The sequence below is a fragment of the Apiospora kogelbergensis genome (assembly GCF_038363985.1).
Source record: "Apiospora kogelbergensis strain CBS 113332 chromosome Unknown utg000001l_segment0_segment0, whole genome shotgun sequence".
NCBI lineage: Eukaryota > Fungi > Ascomycota > Sordariomycetes > Amphisphaeriales > Apiosporaceae > Apiospora > Apiospora kogelbergensis.
In genome coordinates this window covers 7,086,634-7,103,253 of record NW_027117418.1, presented here as the reverse complement: position 1 = coordinate 7,103,253, position 16,620 = coordinate 7,086,634, and the positions used below count along the sequence as shown (strand labels likewise).

The following is a 16,620-nucleotide window of genomic DNA, read 5'->3' as shown; positions in this document are numbered from 1 at the left end:
TATTCATATTCGGCTAGGAACTAGACAGTCTTGCATAAGCACGCATTGAAGTCACGTCCAGGGAAACTTAATAACACCACATTTGGAAGATTTGTCAGATATCTTATAAGGTTTTGTTTCCATTGGGTTGACAGCTTGACATCGAACTAAGAAAAAGAAAGAACACTAATGCAAAAGCAGGACACTCTCGACGAAGGATTGGATATTTCCAAGGTGCCCCAGCCATGATCTTTAGCTCAACGTCTCCAAGTAACAGTAATATGCGGTCCGTTAGACCTCTCAGCAACGGATAAACCCGTTCGGCGGAAGACAGCACAGCCCACGAGACTGAAACATGAAACCCTATTTGGGCCCCTACGTCAAGGCATACACGGGAGTTGTTATGTTTCGTTTGTACTGACACATACTAAGCCATGATATTTTTCTTGGCTGTGTTAGCTTGCAATATATTCACCCCTTACGTTCATGTGTAACACATCAAGGCACACCGAACTAGAGCTATGCCACACCCACGTGGTTTCCCAAGTCAAAACTAGAAACAATATAGCTGAAAACGAGTTAATAGTGACGGGTTGTATACTCTGGTAGGCCCGAAGAGCCGAGTGAGACCTAATGATCGCGTGTCTGCACCATAGCGCTTGTTATTAGTCATTGCCAAATCCCTGGACAGGTGAGAGAATCGATCTGTAGCCTAGAGGGAGAGAATGTGCTAGAGGATATTCTTCTTTATATAATTTACGTCGGTCTCCGCATTCAGCGAAAACAGTGCAGGAACCGAGTGCTTCAGACACACGGCATCTCTGGCACCACCGTCGCAAATAAGGACCGCAGTACTCCCAAACCCTGATCACTCGACAGTAAGATCCTTGAGATACTCAATGAACTCCAGAAGGGACAGACAGAACCCTTTCTTTTATTGACCAAGTATGGCGCTTCATATCAACCCCGTCATTGGACATTTCACTTACAGACATACATACCCAAAACCCCAGTCACCTTCGGCCATTTGTACGTTTCGATGCCTAGACTGCCGGGTGATATTCGGTACGGTAGTATCTGAACCTGAGGGAGACCTGCCTGCGTCTTTTGCTTCTGCCGGGCCGACTTGGCATCAACTCGATACCCGAAATGATGAAGGATGTCGCTCGCAACACCCTACAACGAACAGACTCTCCAATAGACTAGATACCATACAGATTGTCGCCCATTACTTCGCGCGTCATGTCTCGTGAATCCGCTTTCATACTGGCCAATAAGTGCCCTTGTGATTGTGATAGCTCGTTCCCCTTGCTGGTCACCGAAAGAAGAAACCGATCTCGCCCTTGCGGAGTGCAGTTTGTGGCGTGGGCTCTGCGCAATAACCTCAGATAGGCACATTATCCAGTAGCCGCTATCGCATATGGCGTCTAGCAAGTGATTACGATGGTGAAACCCGACACAGTCCGCGGAGGACCTGCGGCCGAATGATGCGACGCTGGTACCGGACGGCTATTACTCCCTATGGAGGAGCGATGCTAAACGCTGAGTAGGGACGAATACAAGATGACGATGTTGCATATGCTCAGCGATCAAGAAATCCCAGTAGAGGCCAGGAGGACCTGCGTTGGCGTTGCATGTATCGCGTATATGAGCGGTGCTTGGGTGATACTATGTGGCGCACCGCAGAGGCGTGACACGGCTTCTGGAGTATCCTGGCATAGCCCCGACTCTCCTACGCAAGAGCGCGCGCAGCTAAAGGGGCCCGTACTTGACCTTTGTCGTTGGGAGAAGGATCAAGCGCGACAGGAGTTTTGCGCACTTGTCGCAGAAGTGCCCATTTTGGACGTCTGGCGTGGCCGCTGAATGCAAAAGAACCCCTTTTCCCCAAGGGTTATAAGGATATCCCCATACTAAACAGTCCATAGGCCGCATCCCCGAGGTGAATTGCGTTTGGTATGGGGTAATGGAGATAATAGAGAGGTACAATAGGTCGATAGTCTGGCGAATGGGGGCGGTCTAACCCCCGGAATCTCAGGGGAAGTGCTCACCGACTAGAGGAATAAATGAATGGTGGACCGACGACGAGACCGACCGATAGTGGGCGGACGTTGGTAAGGCCCAGGCTTAATAATAGTGAGCCTAGCCGGCCCCTATCAGCAATGTGTTGGTTGACTAATCTAAACACCAACAGAGTGTACAGGATTTAATTCGTAATCAAGCCAATACCATGGGAGCGCAACATCTAGAAAAGCAAGATCTACAGGCGAAGCGAAGCTGGCTCCGATAACAGATTTGCTTGAGCGCAGGAAGCGGGAGGTAAGCCCACCCTAGTCGGGCGTCAATCGTCGAACAATCCAGAAGCCGTATGCAAGTAAGTCAGTAGGCCATTCAATCCGAAGACAACTTACGATCGGAGCGCGACACCAACAGCAGCAAATATCGAAATGTCGAGTGCAACGTCGCCAGTTATCAGCATGCAGGGCTAGTCGGAGATCGCCAACAGCGATTCGGCGTGGCACGACGTGGGGTTGGGATTGGCCCATGTCGCAAGCTGGAAAAGCCAAAAGCACTGGGCGGTTTCTGCCCCTCTTCTGTTCGTTCATGGCTTCCCTCGCTCTGCCCCTCCATCGCCCATGCCATCCGCGGACGCTGCTTCGCTTCTGCAATGCAATTGATTCCGCGATGCAGGTCGCATGTAGGGTCGGGGAAGGCCGGCATCTTCCACAATCCCATGCCGCCAATTGCCCAGACGCAAGCAGGTGCCGTAAATGTCTCTCGCTCTCACTCTCTCCGAATGTTCAGAGAACAGAATGTGACCTACAGTGTATGCATAGGCAGCAGGCGGAGCTCGGGCCGACTGGGGGAGAAGGGCAGAAAAGATGTATGTATCGTCGCAGGGAAACAGGATATCTCAGCCAGCAGCTTCAATGTCGTCACAGGCCAGTCTTCCGAGGATGCCATTCCCGTAATGTCCGACTGAGGAGCGGGCTTTCTCCCGGTCGCGAGACCAAGGAACCAGGCTGGCAGTACCCGTACGCAGCCTAGTACCCAGCTTCCAGCAGGCATCGTGGCTGCGCGGTTCGTCGGTTTCTGCGTTGGTGCCAGCTCTCGACTTTGTAGCTGAGTCTAGATCGTTCATCCCATGGAGAAAATTCATGGGGAGTATCCATTTTTACATTGGGATTCAGGCCCGTTGCGTCAATAGCTTCGGTGCGCTGCGCTTGGCAACGGAACCTGACTAGGTACTGTCGCTCTAGATTGACGAGTTGGACTTGAGGGCGAGCGAGCATGAGTAGGAAAAAGGAGAGGTGGTAGCAGGTAGGTGTAGGTGTCGGCAAGTATACGATCTGCATCGAGGCTGATCGGGCTTGTAGCTAGAGAGACGAGGAAAGCCGAGCGAACGAACGATGGGAATTCTGCGACGGGCACATGGCATGAATGAGTACTTTGGGCCAGGGAACATGGGAAAAAGGGGAGCAAGTCGACAGTGCAGTGGCCGAACCTTAATATTCAAGCAGAGCAACGACTGACTGCGAACTGACGATTGTTTATTATGGTGGTGTTGGCCTCGTTGCACCCCAACTTTTGAAATCCCTCTCTTTCTTTCCCATCGCCCATCTCTCATTTTTTTGTCGACGTCCGACTCTGGACAGACACTATACATCTCGCTTGTACCCAAGGCCACTCGTTTCACAATTGCGACCTTCTGAGTGGCTGATTGTCGTTTCCCACTTGTTCTGTCTGACAGCGGGCTTTTACGTCAGTCTAATCAAGGTACGTGCGGGCAGTCTTCTGGCCAGTCTTCCTTTTCTCTCGTTGAGCGAAGCCTTTTTGTGCCCCGCCAAATTTCGTCATCGCCTCCTCGGCTTCTCTCTCTCTCACACAAACACACACACACAAACAATTGCGTAGGCGTGGGACAAGACTGTGGGACAGAGAACTGGAACGCACCGCGGCCCATTAAATCAGTACCAGTAGTCCTTTAGTGCAAGTCGCACCCATCGACGACTGGGATGATGTCCATGCCCGCGATGCCGTCCTTGTCGCACCTCAGTACGGGACGTGGCTCAGGAACAGAGAGCAAGAGGCACACAAGGTCAGGAACGGGATGATAAGATTTTGGGAATGCATGTACCCATCCCGGTCCGCCCCTCCCCAGTCGCTCCAGCGCCAGCCCAGTTCCGTTCAGCCCAGAGAGCCAGCCACAGAGAGACGGGCGTTGGGAAGAGGAGATCTACCGATCTTGCGATTCCGTGATGATCCCCTTTTATCCCACCTACTAGTTTAGGAGCAAAACCTCCCGTACCCAGTCTGCCAGTCTCTCTCCAGTGTCAGAGGCCGGCGGCACAGAAGAGGGAAGAAGCCTTGGAAGCGCGTCCAGTGATTGCCTGCCCCACCATGAACCCGGTCAGCAATGGATGGAACCAACTTCGAATCCTCGTGCTTTTCCACCGGCTTTGTTGTACACCTATAGTAGAGGCAGTACCGCCTGCAATACCGAGTACTCGACCGACTGCTTAACCATCTGCTCGACTACCTGCTCATTCTCCCGCACCCTGAACTTTGGCCCGGGTTTCTCTTGTCACCTCATCCCTTTCGTTCGTGGAAACCTACATCCGTTGGGCCACACAACACTTTATCGTATTAAACCGACAAGGGTGTCCGCGCCCAGGGCAACTCACCATTGCCAGCTTCCTTTACCGCCTCAGGATCAGGATCGCAACGTCAACTTATACACCCCTTTCACTTTCACTTTGGGACTTCACTCTTGTAGCCTTGAACGTCGCCAGCGGCTTAAAGCCACTCTGCTAGCCAGCTTTTCTCTAAGCGCTGATCGCTCTTTTGCTTTTTGACTTTGCCCGCAATCTACACCATTATTTCGCAACCCCCACCATTGCTGTTGTGATCGTCCAGCCCCAGCGAATAACTAAACCATTCATCATGTCGGAACAGAACCCGATGCCCCTTAAGAAGGGCAGATTGGACGAGGTTCTTCAGACGGAGGAGATAAACTCTCCTCGCCCGGAACTACTTCAACGAGCCGAATCAGAACTCCCCGCCCACGAGCGAGCTTCCAACACGAACGTTCCTGTTACCCCTGGCATTCATTTGACTACCTATCACGACGACGACGATAAAGACAGAGCTACCAGTCCGAACTACTTTACGACCGACCCAGCGAACCCCCAAACACAAGGGAGCAACGTCGTGAACGAGAAGCCGGGCAACTCAGAGGGCGGCGAAGCTGCCAAGGGCGCAATGTCTGACCAAGATGTTTTACGGCGCATGAGCCTAGCGTCCAAGGGACGGCGCGAGTCCATCACAGATATCAAGCAGGCAGTGCCCGAGCTGGCACTTACCGGAAACATCATTTCCGCTGCCTTCAATCTGCCCTATGCGCTCAAATATCGTCAGTCGGGAGACTGGGAGCTCGGCTCGCGACGCGGCCAATCTGCACTTTACGATGCCTTCTCATACCTCTCGTCCGACGAGTCACCTTGGAACCACACGGTCGTGGCATGGACAGGCGAGATCGAGACACCATACAACCCCTTCTCGCCCCCTGGAACTCCTCCGGAGGTTACCGCCAACGTCCCTGGCCGTAATGTTCTCTCGGCCCCGATTCCCGTTGATACGTCAACGCCGCCTACACCAGCGGTGCAGGATGGCACCTTCATACCTAAGGCGCACCAGCTAGACCTCGAGCAGCAGCTCGCACACGACAAGCGTATCAAGACCATTCCCGTATGGCTCGCCGATGATGACGAAATGTCCGAAGAGGGCATCACCCTGACGGACCAGAACCGATGGAGACGATATGCGGATCACGAGCTCTACACTTTATTTCATTATAAGCAGCACGAACCAACTGATGGCAGATCTGAGCGCATTCAGTGGGCCGATTACTACAGAATGAACCTAAAGTTCGCCAACAAGATTATCGAGGCTTACAAGCCTGGCGATCTTGTAGTTATCCACGACTTCTACCTCATGCTGCTTCCCAGCATGTTGCGCCAACGAGCTCCGAACATGTACATCTCCTTCTACCTGCACTGCCCCTTCCCCAGCAGCGAGTTCTTGCGCTGTCTGCCACGGCGGAAGGAGGTGCTAGAGGGCGTCCTCGGCGCCAATCTGGTCGGGTTCCAATCATATAGCTACTCGCGCCACTTTTCCAGCTGCTGTACACGCGTGCTTGAATTCCCATCCGACTCGATAGGTGTGGAAGCCTACGGCAATCGCGTCGAAGTGGGCGTGTTTCCTATCGGCATCGATTTCGCCAAGGTGCAGCAGCTCGCTTGGAGCCCCTCGGTCGCCAAGGCGTACGATGATCTCAAGCGGCTGTACCACGGCAAGAAGATCATTGTGGGCCGTGATCGCTTGGATAGCGTCCGCGGTGTCGCTCAGAAGCTCATGGCATTTGAGCGATTCCTCGAACTATACCCCGAGTGGGCCGAGAAGGTGGTCCTCATCCAAGTCACCTCACCCACCAACATCGAGGAGGATACCGAGAACAAAATTGCCAGTCGAGTCAACGAGCTAGTGATGAGGATCAATGGCTCTTTTGGAGGCCTCACGTTCTCTCCCGTTCAGCACTACCCGCAGTACTTGAGCCAGGATGAGTACTTTGCTCTGCTAAGAGCAGCTGACATCGGTTTGATCACTTCTGTCCGGGACGGAATGAACACTACCAGTCTGGAGTATGTCGTATGCCAACGCGATAGTCATGGTCCTTTGATCCTGTCCGAGTTCAGTGGTACCGCTGGTTTCCTGCGGGACGCAATCCACATCAACCCTTGGGACCTTAATGGCGTGGCAAAGGAACTCAACAACGCGCTCACCATGGACGCAAAGGAGCGGGAATCTATGCAAAAGCCCCTTTACAACCACGTGGCCCATCAAAATGTCCAGAGCTGGATCACCAAGTTCATGCGGAAACTGGTGAGCAATTTGGCAAGCAATAGCAATGCCAGTGCTACACCGTTGCTTGATCGCACCGAGTTGTTGGCACGATACCGCTCTGCGAAGAAACGTCTTTTCATGTTCGACTACGACGGGACACTCACACCAATCGTTAGGGAGCCTAGTGCGGCTGTTCCTTCGGATCGTGTGATTCAGACCCTTAGGACACTGGCAGCTGACCACCGGAACGACGTCTGGATTATATCCGGTCGTGACCAAGAGTTCCTGCAGCAACATCTTGGGCACATCTCGGAGCTAGGTTTCAGTGCCGAGCACGGGAGCTTTATGAGACATCCCGGCGAGACCACTTGGGAAAACCTGGCTGAGAAGTTCGACATGAGCTGGCAGGATGAGGTCGTTGCCATCTTCCAGAAATACACCGATCGCGTGCATGGTAAGCAGGCCTCCCACTTTGTTTCTAGGCTTGGCATTATTTGGTACAGTTGCTAACAGAAGCCTTAGGTTCCTTCATCGAACGCAAGCGGTGCGCGTTAACTTGGCACTATCGACAAGCAGATCCCGAGCAAGGCACGCACGCTGCTCTCGAGTGCCAGAAGGAGCTGGAGGGCTCCGTCGTCAAGAAGTGGGATGTCGATGTCATGACGGGCAAGGCCAACCTCGAGGTCCGACCAACCTTCATCAACAAAGGCGAGATCGCCAAGCGACTCGTGAACGATTACAACAAGGACATCTCCCACGTGAATGGCAAACCGGCGGCGGAGGATCCGTCCGAGCTCGGGTTCGTTCTTTGCATGGGCGATGACTTCACAGATGAAGATATGTTCAGGGCCCTGAGCGGCCTTACTGGCATCTCCCTGGAGCCGCAGAACGTCTTCACCGTCACCGTCGGAGCGAGCACCAAGGTCACGCTGGCGCGCTGGCACGTACTCGAACCTTCGGACGTGGTCGAAGCGACCGGCCTCTTGGCCAGCGCTGGCAGCAGTGAAAGGCACGACGACAGCTCGCTCCTCAGCTCAGTCAACCTCGCTGCCGTCGCGGGATTGGAGGGTAAACTTCCCGAAAACTGAGTTGTTATTATTTCCGTGTAGAAAGGGTAGATCTTATGGTCATCGGGGCAGCGGGTTTTATTGCAAATCAGAGAAACTAATTTCAATATGGCGAGGCGCTGGGTTTTGTCAGGAACTTAGAGAGACGGTGGGAGCGAATTAAGGGTCAGAAAACACAACTTAACGATAGCATCCTGGACAGACACCAGGCGGAATTCCATCTCACATATGGTGTAATGTTTGGATAATAGCGGCTTATATCAGGAATAGCTCCAATTACAGGATAGATATTAGAATCATACATGGAAGAGAAAACAAGATATTTCCTGGCATGATTCCCCAGCTACTGCATGCAAGATCTCACAATGTCATCGCTGCCATCCCCCGTCCAGCTCCACCACAGCCCGCTGATCGAGTGCTCCTGAGAGCTCACTGGGCCGCTTGCTATCGATCGTGTCCGTCCGACCCCGTCCCAGAGGAACTGCTGGCAGTTCAGCCCCCCCCACCCCGGTTGTTCTGCCGGAGCCGGAGCCGGAGTCAAAGCGTCGAACTCGCCTATTTCGCCCCGGCTGCGTTTCCGCCGCCGCCGCACCACCAGCCATGCCGCGCCCATGATCAGCGTCACGACGCCCAGGCTGGCTCCTACGCTCGCGCCAATGGGCGTGCCGTTGCTGCTCTCCGCCGATGATGGCGATGATAATGATGATGGTGGGTTTCTCTCGGATTGCTGTGGTTGGAGGTTCGTGTTGTTTGGCAGTTGTGGAAGTGTGGGCGTTGTTGATGTACTAGTACCAGGACCAGTAGCCACCGCCGTGGTCGTCGTCTTCGGCGTCTCCTCAACAACAATGTTCCACCCCACCACCGCGATGGCGCCGACGAACGACGCCGTTGTGAGCGTCGTCGTTTCCGTTTGCCAGACCGAGGGACTACCATATATCGTCGCGGCGTACGTCAGCACGGCGCCGCTCGCCACGGCCGATTGGCAGTCGCCTGTTATGGAGCCCTGGTAGCCGTTTTCTAGGTGGTAGCCACTTTCCAGTCCAGTGTGAGAAGAGTAGGACGGACCGCCTCGTTGAGAGACCATGAAGGGAGGGGAAGACTTACAATGGACAACACATGGCTACGGTGCTCTTGGCGTCCTTTTGGGACGAGGCCAGCGTCGCCCACCCGTCGGGACATGTCAAGGGCCCTAAGCTGGTCGCCGTGTGGACACCGTCGTCGTTGTTGATGCCGAGCCGCGCCTGCTCCCACCACGTCGTCACGGGGCCCGGGGCGCACCGGCCCCCGCCCGCCCGCATGTCGATGTCGAGGCCGTAGCCCGGGTCGTAGGCCACCAGGCTCGGGCCGTTCTGCCGGAACAGCGTCGAGCAGCTCGGCGCGGCCGTGAAGGTGGTCGTGAGGGGAACGAATATGGTCACCGTGCCGGCGGCGTCGGTGGCAGGTGGGAACTGCGTCTTCATCATGGTAATGGTGCTGTTGAGTAATCGTAGCGATAGAGAAACATAGTCTAGGGGGGAATGAAATGCTGACTGGCTCGGTCATCTAAGACCCAGAGTGTGAGTGAGACAAAGCTAAACACGAAGACTCAGAATGCTAGGAATACAGTTCTTATTGGGTTTATTGCAAGATCTCTTGGGGCAAGCAGACAGCCAAGAGTAACATTCAGAGAAACCTGGTCCGTATCTCGAGAAGTAGCCTACAGAAGTGGACATGCAGCTGCCAAAGCCAGCAGAACACTGTTATGAGGAGTTAATCATGTGCCTTTGTACCAGGCTTTCACTTCCCTTGCCCGACAGGGGTGGCCCCCTTGATAAAACGATTGTTACCAGATTCATGCCTTCGACGGAACAGAGAGGCATCCGGAGACACCAGGTAAAAGAGATCCATACAAATTGGGATCACGCACCATCAGACCAGCCCCCCTTGCTTAGACTGATCAGCAGATATGAGGTGGCGATACCAGTTCGTTGGCTACGCAACCTGCCAGCAACTATCACATAGCCGCCCTGCGATCCTGAGTTAAACACTATCAGGATTACGAAGCTAATTGCAGAGGATAGGTTACCCCTAAGTCGATATTTCCTCTTCCTGACAGAGGGAAGATGGACTGAACTATAGCAGTCGTGATTGCCGTCAACCCTAACACCGACAAGAGACTGCAATAACGTGCCTGGTTCGTCGTGTGATTCGGGTTCCGGTAATGGCTGGCTATGCATTATTTGTTGGTTGGGTATTCATATGAAGATTCCAGGTCGTTGGAATGATGTAGCCAATCAGGGACGTTGCCGATCCGAAACATCGTACTCTCCATGCAAGGGCCGCCGGTTCCTTGCCAACAACCCTCGCCGTCAACCAATCAGGGGTTGCATAGCCGCCACTTCTAATATGACAAGTCCCACCGCATGCCGTTTGCTCGGTACGTCACAGGAATAGGCGTTGCATTGCACCGCCGTGGGGGCTTGAGCCCCCCCGTATGTTGCAATAGTGCTTGGCAAGCAAATGCCCCTGGATGGGTTGGGAAAATGTCAACTCGCGATTTTCCCTTTTCTCCTCTTCCTTCGTTGAACCGGCTTTCACGACAGACACAACAAGGCGTTGGAGATGGCACAAAGCAAAGAAGCCCGTCTCCGGAAGTCATCCCGTTCGCCGGGGACCCGAATTGAACCCAATAGTCGAGACAAGGAGACATCAGCTTTGAAGACTGACAGGATTCGGCCATCTGCTCCTGTAACACCTTGGCGTTTTCTCCGCCAGAAATTCGCCCTTCTAGCCTTATTTGCAAGCTTGCTGTTCTATACATTCCACTGGACCAAAGACAACGCACTTGGTTTCTCCCACTACAAGCCTGCTGCACTTGTCGACTGGGACTACCGAAGAGACGCAGTCAAACAAGCGTTTGTTACAAGTTGGGAGGGATATAACAGAGATGCTTGGGGTAAGATTCAAAATACCCTTTCTCTCCCTTTCACTCATGTTCAGGACCATCTCATTGTCTTCAGGTTGATAAGTCAATCCGTGCTAATCGCCCTTCAATATCAGGTAAGGATATATACAAACCACAGTCTCATACCGGAGGCTACATGTCGCCCAAGGGGCTGGGTTGGATCATCATCGACAGCCTCGACACCATGATGCTGATGAACCTGACCGAGCCCCTGGCCGAGGCGCGCAAGTGGCTCCACCGCGACCTGACCTGGGATCAGGACCAGGACGTCAACACCTTCGAGATGACCATCCGCATGATGGGCGGGCTCCTGTCAGCCCACTATCTCTCCACGCGGCTCCCAGACGTCTCCTCCAAACGGGACACGGTCTATCTCGCCAAGGCAACCGACCTGGCCGACCGGCTGCTCGCTGGCTTCGAGTCGTCGTCGGGCATTCCCTACGCCAGCGTCAACCTCGGCACGAAGGTCGGAATCCCTTCCCATGCCGACGGGGGTGCGTCGTCAACGGCCGAGGCGGCCACTGTCCAGCTGGAGATGAAGTACCTGTCGCACCTGACGGGAAATAACATCTACTGGCGCAGGGCGGAGAAGGTTCTCGAGGTACTCGATGCCCAAAAGATGGAGGGTGGCTTGCTTCCCATCTTTGTGCACGCAGAGTATGGGGTCTTCACCACGCGAGAAATACGGCTTGGTAGCCGCGGGGACTCATACTACGGTGAGTATTTGACTTTACAAAACATGGTAGTACATCTTGGATTGCCACTATATTGCCCTTCCCCTTTTTTTTCTTCATTACCTTCTTGAACCGCCGGCGGGGAATGCTAACTAGAAGATCCATACAAAGAATACCTTCCCAAACAATATCTACAAACAGGAGAAGATATCTACCTCGATATGTGGGACGAAGCTCTTGAAGGTATCAAATCCCATCTCATTACTGAGACAAGACACTCCAAACTCAAGTTCGTTGCGGAGCTGCCTTCTGGTGTAGGCGGCACATTGTCTCCAAAGATGGACCACCTAGTGTGCTTCCTGCCGGGAACCATCGCGCTCGGTGCCACGCAGGGTCGTACCCTGGCCGAGGCCCGGAAGAGTCTCAGGTGGACCGAGCATCACGAAGAGGACATGAAACTGGCGGCTGAGTTGATGAAGACATGCTGGGGAATGTACGCGGTCACTGGGACGGGTCTCGCTCCCGAGATTGCCTGGTTCGAGGCTGCTGGCAATGACCTAGAGCCTAACCCGGGGTCCAGGAGATCGCGTCAGTCGAGCAACTGTGAGCCGTTCTTTACATCTTAATCCTATCCTCTGACTACCTTGCGAGTCCGCTCATGGTGCACATATACTTACACACAAGATAAATTAGCATTGCGAAACTGGAAGAAAGATTTTATTATCAAACCCCTTGATGCCCACAACCTCCAACGCCCCGAGACGGTAGAGAGCTTGTTTATGATGTACCGCATCACTGGTGACAGCATATACCGTGAATGGGGCTGGAATATTTTCCAGGCATTCCAAGAGCACACAAAGACGCCGTTTGGTGACGGCTACACCAGCTTGGACGACGTCCGCACAGTGCCTCCGAAGACCCGGGACAACATGGAAAGTTTCTGGTTGGTAAGTAATGTGCAATATAACGATTTCCCATTCCTCTAAGCGCCACGCCCCTCCAAACTTAGTATGGCTTGTACAGTGGCTGATATACGATGCTTGTTGTTCTAGGCCGAGACACTGAAATATCTCTATCTCTTATTTTCCCCCGAGGATTACATGCCGCTTACTGAAGTGGTTTTCAATACCGAGGCCCATCCGCTTCCACGGTTCACGCCGAAGGGAAATATGAGGACGGGTTGGAAACGAGTACCACGGTGATTAACCAGAGACCAGCAGTCAGGGGGGTGTCTGAAGGTAAAAGAGTGTAGGAGATTGCATAGTTGATAAGCCCCGATAGGTATAGTGAGTGACTGTATGCCTGGATTTAACAGAGTGCTTCCTTAATCTGAGTCGAGTAACAATTTCGTGGCTGCTGGACTCCGCAGTCTCACTCTCCATATGGAGATGGGCAGGCACTTCAAGCGATCTCAAGCAAGGATAAAGTTTTGGCTACTCTATACCGACTCATGTTGCTGGCTTTGTAGTGTTGTTACTTGTGTGTTTAGAATAGATATAGTGCACCGAGCTGAGTGGCATATTGTGCGGTCGAAGAGTGAGTACATCTTCGTTTTACTATGACAGAGTCAGACTCTTGAACCTCGTGCATATAAATAGCAAAGTGGCGAGGAACTTTGCCTTGTACCTATGGTGGCTGCAGTTCCATGTATGCAGTCAGATAAATCACATGACAATAAGCAACAAAAATATGCAAGCTATCAAATAAGGAAATTATTTACAGATACAGCGCACTTTTCCAGTTGCAATCCAGTCGCCCCCTTTCCCCTTGTGGTCTACAGAATAAGCTTCTGATGGGCTATAGATGTGGTGAGCAGCTATTATCTATAGACAATATCTCTGGTGAGTGCTTCATAGCTATATATATCTAGCTAGCTGGGACTCTTCCTGTACTCTATAAATATACAATATATAATTCCTTAGTATGCCTTGCTCTTATATCCAAGTAAGATAACCGATATTTCTGTATGATGCACGGTGCTGTGCATCGTACGCTCTCCATTATATAGATAGGGGCTTGGAAATGGGACCCGAACAACCTATCCCACTGGCGGATTCGATAATACCATAGTCATACTGGACCTCTCATGGACTGTCATTAGTTGCAGCTTCCCCATTTAGCCTGAATGGTAAGATATCTTTGAATTTCACTTGAACTTTTTTGCTTTTTTTCACATCCAAATCCCACACCCTCGTCGATCCAACGATGTGCGATCCACGTCCTTTGACAATCGCACTCGTCTGCGAAGACACAAAATTGGATCGAAACAAGACCCACGCGGTTACACGATCTCTATTGAGGAGCAGACGAAGAAGAAGGGGAACGCCAAATGCATTGCATATGTAACATGTTGATGAGCACCACATCCTAAATCACCTCAAAAACCATGCAGAAAGCCACATACATAGATGGATTGCATGATAACTTCCGATAGGCACTGACTAATGGTTCAACTAGATGCTGTGATGTGGACATGGCTGTCTGTGTCGCCTGCTGCTGTAGCCAGACGGGCTTTTGCAGCTAATGGGCAGTTAATGAGGCGAAATTGATGAGCAGACAGGGGCCAATGAGTGGTGCCGTGACTTGCTCATTTGCACTATACATTGTAGATTGCGCGGCCTGGTAGTTTATAATCTTTATTGTTTGTTCGTTATATATATCCTACTTTGAGCGCGAGAATAGGTTGAAGTACTTAGGTGCCGGGCAATGCCGACAGCTGGGTATCGATCTCGTCCTTCTACCCAATATCAGGTCCATTTCTCCGTTCCTCCCTATCCCATAATCCCGATTACCCAAGTCGTAATACAGATAGAGGTTCCCAAGTCAGACGCCCAGTGCCATTTGCCATCTATGTGCGCAATTAAGCCTGTAATGGTAACGTCGATAAGTCCCGCCAGTCTATGGTATGGTATCCCTTTGCGCCGATCGTTAAAAGTCCAATTAGGAATAGGTTTCTTATCCCTTCCGTGATGCTCCCAGAATACCGTAATGCAGTGTAAAAAGAAATCGTGTACGGTAAAGGCAGCCCTTTTTACAGGGCCAGTGCTGCGACGGCAGCCGCCGCGCCCATGACACCAAAACTCAATTCGGATCGCATGGCGGCGCTCTTGTCCGACTGAGTCGGTGCTGCGGCGGCAACGGCTGAGGTCACGGCCGCTGAGGCTTTGGCGACCTCAGACGGAGAAGGGTTGTCGGAGACGCTCTGGCAAATTTTGGGGGCCAAATCTTATAGTTCTGGTAGTAGGGAAGAGTCAGTAAGGCGTCATTTGAAGATGCAATGTGCCACACGACGTGCGACACAATGTAAGATAAAAACGTACTGTTCAAGTCGTCACTGGAACAGCTGCTACCCAGAGTGAGACAAACGGCGATGCCCTTAAGAAAGTCCTGGCGCTTAGGCCCACAGATGCAGCTAAAGTCGCCTGGGGAGCAGCCGACGTCGTTGGACTGGTCCCGGTAGCATTTTAAGGCACACTTCGGAAGCTGGGCTACTGTGGACGACAGGTCGGTCGAGTTGGAGCTTGACGACTGGGCAGCGGCAGCGGCAGCGAATAGCGACAGGGCGAAATGTGTAATCTGCATGACGTCGGTTGTGGTTTGGAGAAAGGTCTCGGATTGAACGGAGCAAGCAGCCGGCTACTTATTGCTGTTGGGTTGTTGGATTGTTGGGTGATGCAAGAGAACTGTATTGTAGGTTGATACAAAACAGCATTCAAATGTGGGATCAAGCCAGGTTTAAAGAAAGAAAAGATGCGCGGCAGGAAGGGAGGCTGCCTGGATGTTGGATGAACTCCGCCGCATCCATCCTTGGCGGCTGGGCTCGTCCTGCACACGCATGGAAATGGAATTGTATGTCTGTATGTAGATCGATCTGCCCCGTCCCCGTCCCGGTTTCCAGCCCTGCCAATTGCGTGTTTCCCTTCCCCGGCTTTTCCCACACTGACACGCGTAACACTGGGCTGTGCTCTGGGAGGATCTTGTGTTAGGCGTGAGTGATGATGTGTGCAACTCCGCTTTTGTCCTCTTTGCTCGTGTTGTGTGCAGTATTGGCAGTGTTGCTAACAACTGACTGACGTACCCGCTGCGCCCGTTCCACGTCCCACGTCCCACGTTGGTCCCCTACCAGAACAACGTTAGGCGGTTGGGCGGGACGTTCGTATCTGAAACCGGAACGACACACTCACAAGAAACCACAAGCATCTGTGCCACTTTAAGCTTAAAAGGATTGGACCAGCGATCCCTTCTTCTTGTTGTACCCGTTTGCTGATTCTGCTGGAATCACAGAACTGTGTATGTACGATGCGATGGCCCCAAAAAGATTCCTGATCAGTTCATTGACCAAGATGTGCTGGCTGCCAAGATGCTAGTTCTCGTACTCAAGTGGCTGTGTTCTTAAGTCCGGGCTGGAAACCGGTTGTGCCGTAGCGAGCTTGACGCTCAACAAGGAACCAAGCAGGAACCATCTCCAAAGCAAGCCGACAGCAAAGCTGCCATCTAACCTTTTCCTGGAGTCAAACCTGATCGTCGGGATCATCCTCGTCCCATCTTCAACTTCAAAATCGGACCGAGTGGCGGTTCATTTCAGCCCAGCTTGGCTTTCCTGGGCCAACTCAATTCAAAATGGATTTCTACATACAAATAAGTATAATTACCCCGCCACCCGGATGGGTTTCAACATCTTGACGCTTCCGCCTCCCTCCATCGCCAGAATCCATCCACCCCAGAACGATAATAATCTTGGCTGAAATTAATGGAGACGCTTCCTTGGCTTTCAAAGCGGCCGCAACTTGACAGCTCCGGGTGCCGATTTTAATGACAAGAGCCGCCCTCACTACAAGTGGCAAATGACGAGTATCTATGCAAGTTTACCAATGATGACTGGTCAACCAAGTCAGGGAAAAGATGAAAGCGTATAGTTCAATCTAGTATTGTTGCTTTTTTGGTCGCCCTAGGTAGGCTATCTTCTTAGTCACAACTCCTGCTTCTCAGATGTTCAGTCTAAAGACACAGAACTGGGCCAATCCGGCCCCTTTTCCAACACTCTATGTAGTGTACA

General features: G+C 52.4%; 5 protein-coding genes across 5 annotated transcripts; 2 read left to right on the top strand and 3 right to left on the bottom strand.

Moving 5' to 3' along the window:
- Positions 1-4,920: 4,920 nt before the first annotated feature.
- On the top strand, positions 4,921-7,967 carry PG998_002286 (glycosyltransferase family 20; the record flags this gene model as incomplete). Its single annotated transcript, XM_066869104.1, has 2 exons — positions 4,921-7,333; positions 7,402-7,967. 2 exons carry the CDS (start codon positions 4,921-4,923, stop codon positions 7,965-7,967), a joined length of 2,979 nt encoding a protein of 992 aa, XP_066737519.1.
- Positions 7,968-8,289: 322 nt separating this feature from the next.
- Positions 8,290-9,030, bottom strand: PG998_002285 (uncharacterized protein; the record flags this gene model as incomplete). Its single annotated transcript, XM_066869103.1, has 1 exon — positions 8,290-9,030. The coding sequence occupies one exon, from the start codon at positions 9,028-9,030 to the stop codon at positions 8,290-8,292; it is 741 nt and encodes a 246-aa protein (XP_066737518.1).
- A 16-nt stretch (positions 9,031-9,046) lies between these two features.
- Positions 9,047-9,406, bottom strand: PG998_002284 (uncharacterized protein; the record flags this gene model as incomplete). The annotated part of the gene is made up of 1 exon (XM_066869102.1): positions 9,047-9,406. The coding sequence occupies one exon, from the start codon at positions 9,404-9,406 to the stop codon at positions 9,047-9,049; it is 360 nt and encodes a 119-aa protein (XP_066737517.1).
- Positions 9,407-10,547: 1,141 nt separating this feature from the next.
- PG998_002283 (mannosyl-oligosaccharide 1-2-alpha-mannosidase) lies at positions 10,548-12,766 on the top strand (the record flags this gene model as incomplete). The annotated part of the gene is made up of 5 exons (XM_066869101.1): positions 10,548-10,881; positions 10,986-11,606; positions 11,736-12,167; positions 12,216-12,511; positions 12,617-12,766. 5 exons carry the CDS (start codon positions 10,548-10,550, stop codon positions 12,764-12,766), a joined length of 1,833 nt encoding a protein of 610 aa, XP_066737516.1.
- Positions 12,767-14,595: 1,829 nt separating this feature from the next.
- PG998_002282 (uncharacterized protein) lies at positions 14,596-15,146 on the bottom strand (the record flags this gene model as incomplete). Its single annotated transcript, XM_066869100.1, has 2 exons — positions 14,596-14,789; positions 14,885-15,146. 2 exons carry the CDS (start codon positions 15,144-15,146, stop codon positions 14,596-14,598), a joined length of 456 nt encoding a protein of 151 aa, XP_066737515.1.
- Between the last annotated feature and the right edge of the window lie 1,474 nt (positions 15,147-16,620).